The 16070-nt window shown below is 32.0% G+C and overlaps 1 protein-coding gene across 1 annotated transcript; it reads left to right on the top strand.

Moving 5' to 3' along the window:
- Positions 1–360: 360 nt before the first annotated feature.
- Positions 361–10499, top strand: LOC142598099 (polyketide synthase GfsB-like). The gene is made up of 5 exons (XM_075735061.1): positions 361–1791; positions 1882–3621; positions 3700–3891; positions 5779–10353; positions 10494–10499. The coding sequence occupies exons 1-5, from the start codon at positions 361–363 to the stop codon at positions 10497–10499; spliced, it is 7944 nt and encodes a 2647-aa protein (XP_075591176.1).
- Positions 10500–16070: the final 5571 nt, after the last annotated feature.

Here is a 16070-nt window from a genome sequence, read left to right as displayed (position 1 = left end):
GTACATGTTGCTATGGTAGCATTCAACATGAACACCATGTACGAACGGCCTGGAGAAAAAGTCTTGTCTATTACAGATTTTAATTTTTTATTAGAACAAGAACAATTTTGGTATCTCCGTCATAAAGTATCCTTCGAAACTTTTGGCCATAGATTACGTGTTTTTAGTTGGCTTCCCGTGTATCACGATATGGGCTTAATTGGGTTTACGTGTACACCGCTGTTTTTTGCTGGTACATTGTTTCAAATGTCACCTTTAGATTTTATTCGTAAGCCTTATTTGTGGTTAAAAACTATGTCAGACCATAATTGTGTTTACACCGGAGCCCCAAATTTTGCGTACGAAATTACTGTTAACAAAATGCCAGATGACATCTACGAAACATTGCGACTAGATAAAATGAGTGGTTTTCTTTGTGGAGCAGAACCTATTCGAGCATCAACTTTACTAAAATTTGCTGAGAAGTTTGGTCCTAAAGGTTTTAGATTTGGGATGTATAAACCTTGTTACGGTTTAGCAGAAAATACATTGATAGTTTCTGGGGTTGTTGAAGTGGGTCAAGCTCCATTAGTTATATGCGTAGATTCAGAAGCCCTCATGCTGCAAAAAAAAATTAAGGTTTTAAGGTCTGGTCGTTTTAAGGAAGGAGACTTAGAATATAATAAAGCTTTAGCTGGAAATCAAGGAGAAACCATTTTGGTCGGATGTGGAGGAACATGTATTGATATGCAGGTTCAAATAGTTGATCCAGTGATCATGCAACAGTGTGAACCAGATCAAGTTGGAGAAATTTGGATATCCGCAGATTCTAATGCACGTGGTTATTTTGGTTTACCAGACAAAACTTCAGAAGATTTTTATGCTACAATGAGTATGTTGGATGGCCACGTTAACCCGGCTAAATTTTTACGAACCGGTGACTATGGATTTATATACAACAAGGAACTATTTATTTGCGGTCGCATCAAAGATATTATTATTATTAGAGGAAGAAATTACTACCCACAAGATATAGAAGAATGTTTGGAAAAATTAAAAATGCTGCGACCTGGTAATATTGCTGTATTTATGATACATAATGATGAAGGTCAAGAAGAAATTGCCGTAGCAGCTGAGTTAAGGCCAGTTCAAACAGGAATAATAAAAAATTTATGGGCTAAAATTACCAATAGTTCTGACTTACTAAATCATTATACTGATACGGCAAACCTGATTTACTCTCAAGTATTGAAACAATTCGGTTTAAAAATATATAAATGCTGGTTGTTAAAAATGAAAACTATTCCTAAAACTAGTAGTGGAAAAATACGAAGGGCTCCAGCTAAAGAATTGTTAACATCACAAAAAAAATGTAATGAAGTTTTGTTTGAAAAAACATTCGGCGCAGACTTTAAATTAGACTCTAGTTACATATCTAGAAATAACGATTTGATACAATCAAACGAGGAAGACGTTTTTGAAGACGCTTTATCGAATTATGATAATATCAAAACAGAAAATTCATATAAGCTGGTCGACTCAATAGCTAATAATAAAGCTAGTGAAGAATGTGATACCGATTATAAAAAAACGAGATCTACTAGAGAAGCAGTGAAAGAACAAGTAATTTCGGTTATTCGCCGAGCTTGTATCGAAATTGCAAATTTAGAAGATATACCAAATACAGATATTAAATTATTCGAAATGGGTGTTGAAAGTGTAACACTTGTAGAATTTTCAGAATATATTGCTAATAATTTAGGAATAGAAGTTGATAATACATTACTGTTTAACTATCCTACGTTAGATGCAGTTATAGAACATTTAACTGATATAAAGATCGGAATTAAAAATCAAATATCGACATCGTTATCATTAACAAATAAAAATTCTGCCACTAAGAACGACCTATGCATAACAGCTATTCAACTGCGATTACCAGGAGGAATCGATACTGTAGACAAATTTTGGAATGGTTTATTGAGCGGTGGCGATTTTATTCAGAACATACCGTACAGCAGGTGGGATAATAATTTATGGTATAGTCCAAACATGGATTCATTAAATAAAACTTATGTTAACGAAGCTGGTTTTGTATATGATGCAGACTATTTTGCTGCAAAAGCATTTAACGTTAATCCACGAGAAGCACTTACCTTAGATCCTCAACAGAGAATGTTATTAGAATTAGTATACCATTCTTTTAACTCGACTAAATTGAGTATTAGTTCTTTTACTAATCAAAAAATCGGAATTTACATTGGATCTTGTTGTAGTGAATGGAGTTTAATACAACCTGACGAATTACCAGGTCCATACACTGCAACAGGCGTTAGTTCTTCTTTACTTAGTAATAGAATAAGTTATTTTTTTGGTTTGTCTGGACCATCACTAACAGTCGATACAGCTTGTTCTAGTTCATTAGTAGCGTTGTATCTTGCGTGTAATGATATGATACAAAATAAAATAGATCATGCAGTCGTTGGCGGTGTAAATATGTTGCTAACTCCTTATCCTTTTATTTCGTTTTCTAAGGCGCGAATGCTCTCTCCAGATTGTAGATGTAAAGTATTTGACGACAGTGCAAACGGGTATGTCAGAGCTGAGGGTGGTTTAGTACTTCAATTAAAAACTTATTCAAAAGCTATGGCAGATAAAGATACGATTTGGGCTATGGTATCAGGCTCTGCTATAAATCATGGAGGTTCGAGTGCTGCAATTACTGCTCCAAATGGGCTGGCTCAGCAAAATGTAATACAGTCAGCGATTCAAAGTGGAAATATAAATATCAATGATATTTATTTTGTTGAAACCCATGGAACTGGTACTGCTCTGGGAGATCCAATTGAGTTTAATGCCATAAAGAATGTTTTCAGCAATCGCGTTGGAGCTACTTCTCCATTATATTTAGGAGCGGTCAAGTCCAATATAGGTCATTTAGAAGGAGCAGCCGGGCTAGCCGGATTAGTTAAAGCTATATTAGTGCTCAGATATAATAAAGTTCCTAAGAATTTACATTTCTCAGAATTAAATCATTTTGTTAATCAAGAAAAATGGAACTACCACATACCTAAAAGTACTGTTGATTTGAATTCTGCAGACACGAGCAGCAGATTTGCAGGTGTAAGTTCGTTTGGTTTTGGTGGAGCTAACGCTCATGTTATAATTAAAGAATCACAAAATTCTTATTGGGCTAGATTGTATGATCAATTATATTCACAAATATCACTTTCAAATAATGAAGATATATTAATTAACTTCAATAACGATTATTGTGAAAAAAGCGATCAAGTATATAGATTCCAAAACAATGATTTTTTAAAACTGATTATTGATGAAGTTATCGAAGAATCTCATGAGCAAAATCCGATAATTACGCTCGACTGGTTACTTGATTCAGAGGAAAAATCTTTGTTTAAAAAAATTATCAATCAGTTTATTATAAATTTAGCTTTTTATCGGGCATATATAAAACAAGTATCAGTGATAGAAGATTTGAATGTTATTCTTTCGGCTGATTCGGTTTCATATATTTCTGCTTTTGTTGCAGCCGGTGCTCTATCTGTGCAAAATGCTATAAATCTCATTACTTTTTCATCTACTTTTTACGAATCCCAGTTACTTTTAATTTATACTGGTCATGTTTGTCATGTAGAAGAATTTAATAGAAGTAACAACCAAAACAAACTTGTAATCTCAAATCAACTATGTTGTTCAAAGTATTATCTTAAAGGAAGTAGTGAAACTTATGATAAATTTAGAAATTATTTGGAAATTTCTAATTGTGAATGTAACGTAGTTAATACGAAAAAGGAAGTATTAGTATTTAATAGCAATTTAGGTGAAAAAGATTTGGATTCATACATAAATCAAAATATTATTATATCTCATGGAAAGTCTAAGTTGATTGATGTAAGTTCCGGCATAATTAGTTGTAATAACAAAAGTTGCCAGAATTGCTCAATTTATTCCAAAAAATTTTTACTAAATGCTATTAAAAATCCAATAATCAATAATGTGATATTAAATTCGTTGAAATTTATTACAGGAGTTAAAGTATCATTTGATTTGTTAGGATGTGACGATAATTGTTATTTATTTGACAATTTAGCCTGCGACGGCAATAAATGTTTGGTGAATGTGGATGAGAACAATAAATGTATATATTTTAATAGCATCAAACTAAATGAATTATCACTGTCGAATTCTGAAGAACAGTTCTATTCTTTGATTGAATTGTCTTTAAGATTAGTTAAAGCTTCAAAATCACAGTTATTGTGTCAAGAATACTACCCATGGGTTGATCCTATCCATCCCATCTTGAACTCAAAAGCTTTAATTTTTAATAATGAAATGGAAACTAAGTTTACTATTAATTTCGATGCTAGTATGATAAATCTCTTTGAATCTCATAAAATTAAAAAGGTAATAGTTTTACCTGGAACTGCATATGTTGACTTAATTTTTGCTTCCATATTAAAATCTAAACAAGAGAAAAATTTTTTCAAAAACAATTACTTGCTGATTAAAGAATTAAACTTAGACATACCTATTTTGCTTTCTAATGAAAATAGTAAAACATTAGAGTTATTAATAACGAAGAAAAATAAGTTCACTTTATCAAGTTATTCAAAATTGAATGAAGAAAATCAAGTATATGAAAACGCGTATGGATTATATGATACTAAAGAAAAAGATAATTTACATTATGAAAATTATACAGAGCGTGTTGATAGAAATATTGCTAATCTCTTTATTGAAGATTCATCGAAGTTAACTGATTGGATCGATGTCAAAAACATCTACGAAAAACTTAATATTGTTGGACTTAATTACGGTGATAACTACAAGACGCTTAAGCGGGCATTTAAAAACGAGAATCAAATTTATTGTGAGTTAGGGATCAGTAAAAAACATGTAAACTATGAAAATGAAAAAGGTTTTATTTCAAATCCTGCGTCGATTGATGGAGCTTTTCATAGTGTAAGCTTATTTAAAGCAAGTCAATCTAGTGAAAATACTATTTTTGTACCTTCAAAATTTGAAAATATCAAATTAATTTCGAGATTGAACTTGAAGAGGTGTTACGCATTAGTTGATTTGATTGAAATGAATGAAAATAAAATTTCAGTTAAAGTTTTATTATTTTCTGACGTTTTTGAAACATGTATATGCTCTATAGACAAAGTTCAATTTAATAACTTCAAATTGGATAATATCCAATTAATTGATATTCCGAAGAGATTACTATGGAAAACTGTGAATCATCAAATTAATATTGATGATGATAAATATTCTGAACCTCAAAATAATGAGTTAGTTACACACGATATCAATAAGACTAATGCTCTTTTCTTATATACGAATTCGTCTAAAATAATTGTTTCAACTAACGATATCAAAACAGCAAAACTTGAGACTAGCTTAAAAAATCTTAATATTAGCCTCTTCCAGTATATATTTTTGGAATTGAATATTGATACCATGGATAATTACGAGCACTTATTGCTAGATTTAATAAATTTCTTCAAACTATATTTGACTCAAAAAACACAAAATCCAACGATAAATACTACTATTGGGTTAATAAATCTGACGACAGACGAGAATTTACTGTTAGGATTTGAAGGATTCGTTAGATCATTAAGATTAGAACTTGATTTTAACTTGAAAACAGCTCAACCCGTTTTTTATGTTCAAATTCACGGTATTGACATTGTTCAAAAAGATCTAATAATTGAGTTTAAAAAATTAATTAATTATATAGAAGCTTCAAAATGGTCTGATTACAATTTAAAGTATATTTATTCTAACGCAGAACAAACTAAACCTTCCACACGTATATCTGTTAATAGACTTGAGCCATTAAATGTTGATGTAAGAGGATATGAGAAATTTTCTATAAAACAAAAAGGCTCTATAAATAACATTAAATTAACACAATCTCCACGAATCGATTTTACTAACGTTTTACCTGAACAAATTGTTGTACGAGTAAAAGCTGTTGGGCTAAACTTTAGAGATGTCTTGAATGTGTTAGATTTGTATCCCGGTGATCCAGGTCCAGTTGGTTCCGATTATGCAGGAATTGTTATATATGCTGGAAAAAAAGTAAATAATATTTCTGTTGGGGATACTGTACTTGGTATTCATCCAGGCTGCATTGATTCTTTTATTTGTGCAGAGCCAAACTTATGTCAGGTTTATGCTTCTAATTTATTAAGTTATAATCTCGCAGCTAGTTTACCTGTTATATTAACAACTGTGTTCGAAACTTTACATAATATTGCAAAAATTAAACCCAATCAAAATGTTTTGATACATGCTGTAACCGGTGGAGTTGGATGTATTGCTATTGATTACTGTAAATATATTGGAGCTAATGTTTATGGCACCTGCGGCTCGGACGAGAAGAAAAATTATGCTATTAAAGTTGGAGTTAAAGCAGTATTTTCTAGTAGAGATGCAAATAAATTCAAAGAAGAAATGAATGAATACGATACAAACTTAACTTTCGACTGTGTAATTAATTGTTTGACACAAGATTTTATACCGTTTACGTTAAATAGAATGAATCCAAATGGTCATTTTATTGAATTAGGAAAGCGAGATATTTGGCCTGTTTCAAAAGTAAACTCAAATTATCCCAATGTTAAGTATTCAATATTAGCGATAGACGAAGTTATTCGTCACACACCCTTAACCTTTAAAAAGTTGTTAGGAGATTCATTATATTGGTATAAAACTTACAGAAAAGAAAATTCTTTCCAGTTACCTATTACTCCATTTATTATCAATTCAAGTAATCAACTACAAGAAGCGTTTAGATATTTACAAAAAGCAAAACATATTGGTAAGGTTGTTTTACAGATGCCAAATGTATTATCTACAAATATTAATGACGCATATATCATTACAGGTGGTAAAGGTACAATTGCATTGGAAGTATTAAAGTTTTTACTAAATGAGGGTTGTTCAAATATTTATTTACTTTGTAGAACTACCAAAACTAATGAATCAAGTTTTGAAGATTTAAAAAGAAATTATGAAGGTTCATATATTACGGTTAAAGAAATTATATGTGACGTTACTGATGAAAATCATGTACTTAATTGTTTATCAATATTAAAACGTAAAGGACTTAAACTAAAAGGTATCTTTCATTTGGCAGGTAAGAATATTGATTCTACTTTGACAAATATTAAGGATATTGAAACTATTTCAGCGATTACACAACCAAAGATCAAAGGATTGATTAACTTTCATAATTCCCTAATAAAACTTAGTTTATATAATGATCTAGACTTTTTCATTAACTTTAGTTCTATAAGTGCTATATTTGGAAATGTAGGTCAAATTTGTTACTCAGTCGCTAATTCATATTTAGATGAGTTTTCTGAAAAAATGCCACAAAAATTCATGTCGATTCAATGGGGTCCTTGGAATAACGCTGGTATGGCTAAAACTCATCTTAATAGAATGAAAAATTTTGGTATAATTGGTATTTCTAATGAAGTAGGTATCAGAATATTATACGAATGCTTGAAAAATAAAAACGAATATAGAAACATTACAGCTGTTCATCTTGACATTAACAAATTTGTTAGCAGTCATATTACAATAATGTCAGCTGAATTGAATAATTTGTTAGAAGTTGGTTCGAAAGATAAACGAAACCGAGCTGTAAATAAACAATTCGAAAATTTATCAGAGGAGAAGTTAACAAAATATATAACAAATAAAGTTCTTAATGCTGCTGAATCTCTAACTGGCAATAAAGAAACACCGAAGTTAACTGATACGATTAGCACACTTGGAATTGATTCAATAGCAGCTGTTGAATTCCGTAATTTGTTATCTAGTGAATTAGGTGTAAAAATATCTGTAACCGCGCTTATTGACTACCCTACTTTAGGGGATGTTACAAACCATATTATCGATTTAGTGAAGCTAAACAATGTCAACGAGACAAACGAAATATCTAGACCTCTATTTGAAATAATAGGAGATGAAGTCAGCAAAAATTTAGCAAATGGCGTAGCAATAATTGGAATGAGCTGTAGATTACCAAGAGGCGATAATCCGGAGCGTTTTTGGAACACTTTACTTGATGCAACTGATTGCATAATAGATGTTCCAATTTCTAGATGGAGTGCTGATAAATTTTATAATCCAGATCCAGACGCGCCTGGAGTTACAACATATACTAGAAGAGGAGGATTTGTTGAAAACGTACATTTGTTTGATCCACACTATTTTGGTATTGGACTGGTTGAAGCTAAATCTATGGATCCCCAACAAAGAATATTATTGACTTGTTCAGCAGAAACCTTTGCAGATGCGGGATATACTAAAAATGAAATAGCAAACAGCGATTTAGGTTGTTTTATTGGTTGTTGTAATGCTGATTGGGTAACTTTACACACTATAGCTGCTATTAATGTGTTTAGTGGTACATCTGGAGCGGCTTCCATTTTATCAAATAGAATCAATTATTTGTTTAAATCTAGAGGGCCATCAGCAACAATCGACACAGCTTGTAGCAGTACTTTAGTGGCGTTAGATATAGCTTTTAATAAATTGATATTGAACCAGGTAAATTGGTGTATTTTAGGAGGTGTTAACATTATGCTTTCGCCTAATCTATTTGTTGCATTCTCTAAAGCTAGAATGTTATCTAAAGATTGTTATTGTAAGACATTTGACGAATCAGCAAATGGATACGCTAGAGGTGAAGGCTGTGCTACTTTTTTATTGAAAAATTTACATAAAGCTCTAAAGGATAACGATAAAATACATGCTGTCATTAAAGGATCATTTAGTAACCACGTCGGCCAATCTGCTTCTTTAACTGCACCAAATGGTCCCGCGCAAGCTGAATGTTTCAAGAAAGCACTTAAAATAGCCAATATTATGCCGAATGATGTTTCATATATAGAAACCCATGGAACTGGTACACCTCTAGGTGATCCAATTGAGATAGGTGCTATCAAAACTGTCTATGGTGGCGATAGAGCTTTCCCGTTAATTTTAGGGGCTGGCAAAACCAATATTGGTCATTTAGAAGGCGCTTCCGGAGCTGCTGCGCTTGTAAAAGTTATTTTATGTCTAAAATACAAAAAAGTACCAATGAATTTGCATTTTAAAAAGTTAAATCCATATATCGACATGAATGGATTGAATGCGATATTCCCAACTTCTGTGAATGATCTTAATTTAGCTAATAATGAAAAGCTATATAGTGCTTTAAGTAGCTTTGGTTTTGGTGGATCCAATGCTCACGTTATCATGGAAGCATATAACCAAGAAAAGATAGAAAATAAAATTGAAGAAACATTTGTAAAGCCGAAAGTATGCTTTTTGTTTACTGGTCAAGGAAGTCAGCAAGTCAACATGGCTTTAGATTTATATTCAAGAAACGCAATATTTAGAAAGGAATTTAATCAAATAGCCGAAGCTTTCATAGAGCTAGATATTGTTGATATACGAGAGTATATTTATCCAACTTTATTTCCGAAACTCAGGATTAGGTTAGAAAAAGAATATAAGGGTGAAGACGTACTTGATAAAATCAATACTTTATTATATGCTACTGATGTTGCTCAACCAGCTATATTTACCTTTGAATTGGCATTGGTTAAGTATTGGAAGCATTTAAATATTATTCCTGATTATGTTATAGGGCATTCTCTTGGTGAATATGTAGCAGCTGTTTTATTAAATATCATGTCTCAAGAAGATGCTATTAAATTAGTAGCAATACGTGCTAAGCTGATGCAAAAATTACCTTTAAATGAAGGAGTAATGTATGCATTTAAATGTTCTGAAGCTATTTTCAATGATATGCTTGAAAAAATCACAGATTCTAGTTTAGATAGATCGACTTTTTCGATTGCTGCAATTAATGCTCGATCATCTATTGTAGTTAGTGGAGAAAAAAACAACGTTGAAAAACTTTTAGAATTTTTCCCCAACATAAGCAAGAAAAAGCTAAATGTATCGCATGCATTTCACAGTCCTATGATGAATCCTATAATAGACGAATTTTATCAACTTTCCAATACAATTCGTTTTTTGAAACCTAATTCTGAATCTAAGTTTATTTCAACTGTCACATGTTCAGTTGAAACTGATATAGTAGCTGATGCTAATTATTGGAGAGATCATATATCTAAGCCCGTTAGATTTTATGATTCCGTTAAACAACTGATTGAAACTTACGACGTTAATTATATTATTGAAATAGGACCAAAGCCAATTCTTATCAATTTAGTTAGACAGCAATTAATGCAAAGAACAAGGGCTGCTTCAGATAATAAAGAAATTTTAATGCATACATTAGACAATATTGATGGTGAACCTGTTTTTTGGAATGTATGTAGATCAATAAATCAAACTAGTTGCGATTATGGAAATGGATTAGTATTATGGAATATGAAGAAAATCCATTGGCTCGATAACTTTCATCCATTCATTACAAATATCCAATTTAATAATGAAAATGGAATTTATAGTTCTAGTTGTTATATTCGTGATGAATTAAAAAGATATCTTAAGCATCACGTCATTTTTAACATGATAATTATTCCTGGTGTATTAATTTTGGAATCAATGGTTACATTTTGTGAAATGATTAAAAAGTCCAATAAGATCGATAAAGTGATCCCAGTAATTGACAATTTGGTTTTACATAAACCATTCGTGATTACTGAAGAACAACCAACATCGTATATTTTGAAATTAGATGTTAATAATAATATTACTTTATATTCATCGAACAGTTTTATCGAAGATGATTTGGAAGATCATGTTACAGCTCGTTTAATGGTTTGTGTTGATGAATCATATTTATCTAAACTTGCTGAATATCCTGATTGGGCATTTGATAAAAATAAAGGAAAATTCTTTGATGAAACTTCGTTACTTTATGATAATATGACTAAATTAGGGCTCGAATATGGCCCGAAATTTAGAACATTACAATCTGCAACCGTTTATCAAAATGAAGCAGTTGGTGAGCTGAAACTTGCATTGATAGATGAATTATGGGACACACAGTTTAAGGTTCATCCATCAATACTAGATGGAGCATTACATCTAGTTAGTTTAGTTATAGTTGCTAATACATCAGATACCGCTTTAAAGTCTATTCAAGCAATGGTACCTTATAAAATATCGAAAAGCTTCCTTGGAAACGTAGATATCACTTGTTTAGTTCATTGCCATATAAAAGTACTTGAAATTTCTAAAGAATGTGTAATAGTAAATGTTTCTATTATACAACAAGGAAAATGTGTTACGTATCTTGACAGACTAACATTGAAACAGCTGAACATTGAACAAAAAGTAGATATCCCTAGAGAACTATTATGGTGCTCTAGATGGGAACTTAAGAATGATTTATTAAAAGCGGTGAATCCAGGGCAAATATACAAAGTAATTGTATATTCACCTATTAAATATTCGACTATACTAGATGTTATTTTTGGTAATATAAAAAATAAGACTAATTACAAAGAGTTATACGGAAATATAATAATCGAAGTCACTAATTCGCTAGAAGATTTGACTAAATTTGATGATTTTAATAATACTACAGAGAACCAAATTATTTTATACTGTGATAGCTTATTCCAAGAAATTAGTCCAATAGAAATACTTGCGGATTGTTTAGATTTAACAAAATGGTCGATAAAACATTCTCAAGACGCTAAAACTCATAATAAAGCTAGATGTGCTCCGATATATATTTTTACAAATTCGTGTCAAGCATTATACCCAGATTTATCTGATATCATAAATCCACCTTATCATGCCGGCGTTATAGGTTTTTTTAGAAGTGTTAGAGCAGAGTCTGTTATGTATGGTAACAGACATCAGATAACAAATATAGATATCAATTCACTACAAGATATTATGCCTATAATTGCAAATCTAGTAAATATAAGAACGGACGAAACTGAAATTGTATTCAAAAAAATTACTAAAGAAACTAAAGAACTCGTTAAAAATATTATTGATAAACCAGTGATTCATGAGGGTATTCAATTGGAAAATTATTTAGAGTGTGATAGTAAAAATAGTATAGATAAGTTAGAAATTAATGGACAAAGTAACTCGATTGATTTGACTGAAAACAATGAATTACCAGAAAATACTATATTCTTGTTTGGTAGAAGAATTGCAAAAATAAAGAAACGAGTTATAGGTTATGCTGAGTTATACATGAAGTCAAGAGGATCAATTAGTAATCTTGTCATAAGAGCTCAGTCAACAAAATTAGTTTTACCTCCAAATCACGTTAAAATACGTGTATTCTCTATAGGTTTAAATTTCAGAGATATTCTTAATGTCATGGATTTATACCCTGGAGATCCCGGACCATTAGGAGGAGACTGTTCTGGTATTGTTATTTCCGTTGCTGAAGGTATAACTGAATTCAAGGTTGGTGATAAAGTTTTTGGTATTGCTCCTGGTTGTTTAAAATATTATGCAATTACCGATCGTAATTTATTATGTCATATCCCTAACAATGTTTCATTCGAGTTGGCAAGTACACTTCCTGTTGCAGCTGGTACAGTCGAATACGCTTTAGTCGATATTGCAAAAATTAAACCGGGACAAACTGTTTTAATTCATGCAGTTACAGGAGCAGTTGGACTTTACGCGTTTCAGTTGTGTAAACTTTATGATTGTAAAGTTATAGGTACTTGTAGCGATGAAAAAAAGATTTATGCTAAAAATATCGGAGTCGATTTTGTCTCTTGTTCCAGAAATAGTAGCTTATTCCAAACAGAAGTGAAAAAATACTTGCAAGGAAATAAAATTGACGTTATATTAAACTGTTTAATAGGAGATTTCATTGATATATCAGTTTCCTTACTATCCAAAACAGGAGTTTTTCTCGAATTAGGTAAAAGAGCAATATGGTCTGATGAACAAATGAAACAATACGCTCCAGGTGTAAAGTATCACAAAATTGCTGTTGATGTTAAAATGAATCAAGACAGAAAATGGTTTCAATCAATTCTATGTAGATTAAAAGACCGATTTGAAAAAGGAAAACTAAAACCGATTGCTATGCATTTATTCAATTTAACAGATAAACAAAATAACGCGATCAAAGCTTTTAGACTAATGCAGAGGGCAGGTCATATTGGTAAGGTCGTAATTAGGATTCCTTCTTCATTGGAAAAACTATCTGATGAAACAAAAGATCTTATATCGACCCCTGAAAAACCTTTGTTTAATTGGTCTCCCAATCAAACAGAACTAGGTTTTTTAAATACTGTGCTAATTACAGGCGGTACTGGTGCTCTTGGATTGTTATTAGCTAATGAACTGATTTCTCTAGGCGTAAAACGAATAATACTAATTTCCAGAAGCGGTTATACGAAAGAATTAGAAACTAATCCAAGAGTTATACAATTAATGAAGAGTTCATGTGAAATTGAGTTTATGGCTTTAAATTTAAGTTCATATAACAATGTTTATTCTTATCTCAAAACATTAAAAAACAAGAATTATTCAATTGATGCAATATTCCACTTGGCTGGTGTGTTGCAAGATTTGGTTATTGATAAACAAAGCAAAAAAAGTATATCTGTAGTGTACGAAAACAAAGCTGGAACAGCATGGAATTTGCACAATGCTTGTAATAATCTTTCCATTTCGCTGCAGCATTTTGTTATGTTCTCATCAATAAGCAGCTTTTTAGGAAATTATAAACAAACAAATTATTCAGCAGCAAATGCAGAGATTGATGCTTTGGTTCAGCATAGAAACGCTTTGAAACTACCAGGACTCTCTATTCAATGGGGTGCTTGGATTGAACAAGGAATGGCTCTGGGCATGGATAAGATTCTAGAAACGTCAGGTTTGCCTGGCTTAACCAACGATGTGGGATTAAGAGCAATGTTAGAAGTTTTAAGTGATGCTTCTATATCTACAATATGTGTTCAAAATTTCCGATGGATGCAATATCTCCAACAGTATGATGCTCCACCTCCACAATTTACTGATGTATTTGAAAATTCTGGGAATACACAAGAAATAGATCCAAATATTACTAATCTTTCGGGTGAGGCAAGAAAACAATATGTTTTAAAAACAATAATTGAAACTGCCTCATCAGTGTTAGGTCAGACAGATTTACCTCCGTTAGATGCTCCACTTCAAGAACTAGGAATAGATTCTTTAGGGGCGGTTGAACTAAGGAATTCTTTACAATCTAAGCTTGGAGTAAGATTAGCAGCCACTGCTATGTTCGACTACCCGACTTTAGCATCTTTAGGAGATCATATTAATGCACTAGTAGAAGAAAGATTAGCTCATGGTATAACTAATGCTGCAAATAAAGAATACTGGTATATGCCACCAAAACCAATAAGTCATCAATCAGATGGGGTAGCAATAACTGGCATAAGTGTACATTTCCCAGGTAACGCGCATTCTTTAGAGGAGTTTTGGAATTTACTAAATAAAGGGTTTTCAGGTGTTACTGATATACCAGTTGAAAGATTCAATATAGATCAATATTATGATCCTACACTATCAAAGTTTGATTCAATGTCAATTCGTCAAAGTTCTTTTGTATCTCACAGTACTTTATTCGATCCCTCATTTTTCCATATTACAAGTGCTGAATTGAAGAGTATGGATCCTCAGCAAAGATTGATGCTACTTCAAGCTTATTTATGTACTACTACTTGTGGATATTCAAAAGAAAATTTACAAAATCAGAATATTGGATGTTTTATTGGTTGTTGTAACTTTGATTGGCATTATTTGGATCAATTCTCTGATTCGCCTTATGCTGGAGTAGGAGGTAGCGCAGCAATTGTGTCTAACAGAATAAGTTATGCTCTTGGTCTTAAAGGCCCTTCATTGACGGTCGATACGGCTTGTAGTAGTTCTTTGGTGGCAATAGATATTGCAATAAACAAGATTTTACAAAACGCCTGCGATAAGGCCATTGTTGGAGGAGTTAATTTATTATTAACGCCGCATTTGTTTTCAACATTTAGTAGAGCTCGAATGCTTGCTCCAGATTCAAGATGTAAAACATTCGATGCGCGTGCAGACGGTTATGTAAGAGGAGAAGGTTGTGCGGCCATATATATTGAAAAATCAGCAGACGCATATGCTTCAAATAAATATATTTACGCAATTTTACGTGGTTCGGCTGTAAATCATGATGGTACAAGTGCTTCATTGACAGCTCCAAATGGACCAGCACAACAAAGCGTTATTAAATCAGCATTAATTGCGTCTAATCTATGCCCGGCAAAAATATCCTACATCGAGGCTCATGGTACAGGAACTGCACTTGGAGATCCTATTGAGTTAGGAGCTATAAAAGCTATTTTCGAATTGCGAGAAGAAAATGCAAACCCATTAATTATAGGAGCCTTAAAAACTAATATTGGCCATTTAGAAGGAGCTGCGGGGGTAGCTTCCCTAGTAAAAGTGGTTCTTTGCTTGCAGAAGAAAAAAGTACCTCGTAATTTATATTTTGAAAATATTAACCCACATATAGATTTGCAAGGTGTAAATTTTGTATTTCCAAAGAAAACTGTTGATATCATATCGAATAATACCGTAATTTACGCCGGTTTAAGTTCGTTTGGATTTGGCGGTGCTAATGCTCATTTAGTAGTCGAATCTGTTCCTCATCAGCTACAAGAAGCAACTAAAATGAAAAGCCCTAACTTTAAAAATTTAGATTTACGATCATATCCATTCCATGAACAGCTTCACCCATTATTAGGACATTACACTAAACAAAATGGAGAAATCCAGAATATTTGGTCATTCTCTAATCGATACTTTGATAAATTATTTTCTGATCATTGTATATTTAACGTACCAGTTGTGGCTGGAGTTATGTTATTGGAATCAATTGCAGCGGCTTATACTGCAGAACAACCGTATGGAAGAACTGGTTGGACCGTAATGTCTGATAAGCCAGTGTTCTTTTCAAAGTTTGTTTTAACTCGCCTTTTATTAGTTCCGGCTAAACGAGACGCGAGAAACTATTTGAAAGTGAAATATCACATTAATAAAAATGGTGAATTTTCTGTAGTTTCTGA

Source organism: Dermatophagoides farinae, unplaced genomic scaffold (genome assembly GCF_024713945.1).
Source record: "Dermatophagoides farinae isolate YC_2012a unplaced genomic scaffold, ASM2471394v1 contig7, whole genome shotgun sequence".
In the NCBI taxonomy this organism is placed as follows: Eukaryota; Metazoa; Arthropoda; class Arachnida; order Sarcoptiformes; family Pyroglyphidae; genus Dermatophagoides; species Dermatophagoides farinae.
This window is presented reverse-complemented; position numbering and strand designations above follow the sequence as displayed.

Bases quoted from the DNA above. Each gene is read 5' to 3' on its own strand.
- LOC142598099 (XM_075735061.1), top strand. From the start codon at position 361: ATGCCAGATGACATCTACGAAACATTGCGACTAGATAAAATGAGTGGT. The intron at 1,792-1,881 runs GTTATAGAACAT...TCTGCCACTAAG, and splicing joins ACTATCCTACGTTAGATGCA to AACGACCTATGCATAACAGC. The intron at 3,892-5,778 runs GTAAGTTCCGGC...TACAATTTAAAG, and splicing joins GAAAGTCTAAGTTGATTGAT to TATATTTATTCTAACGCAGA.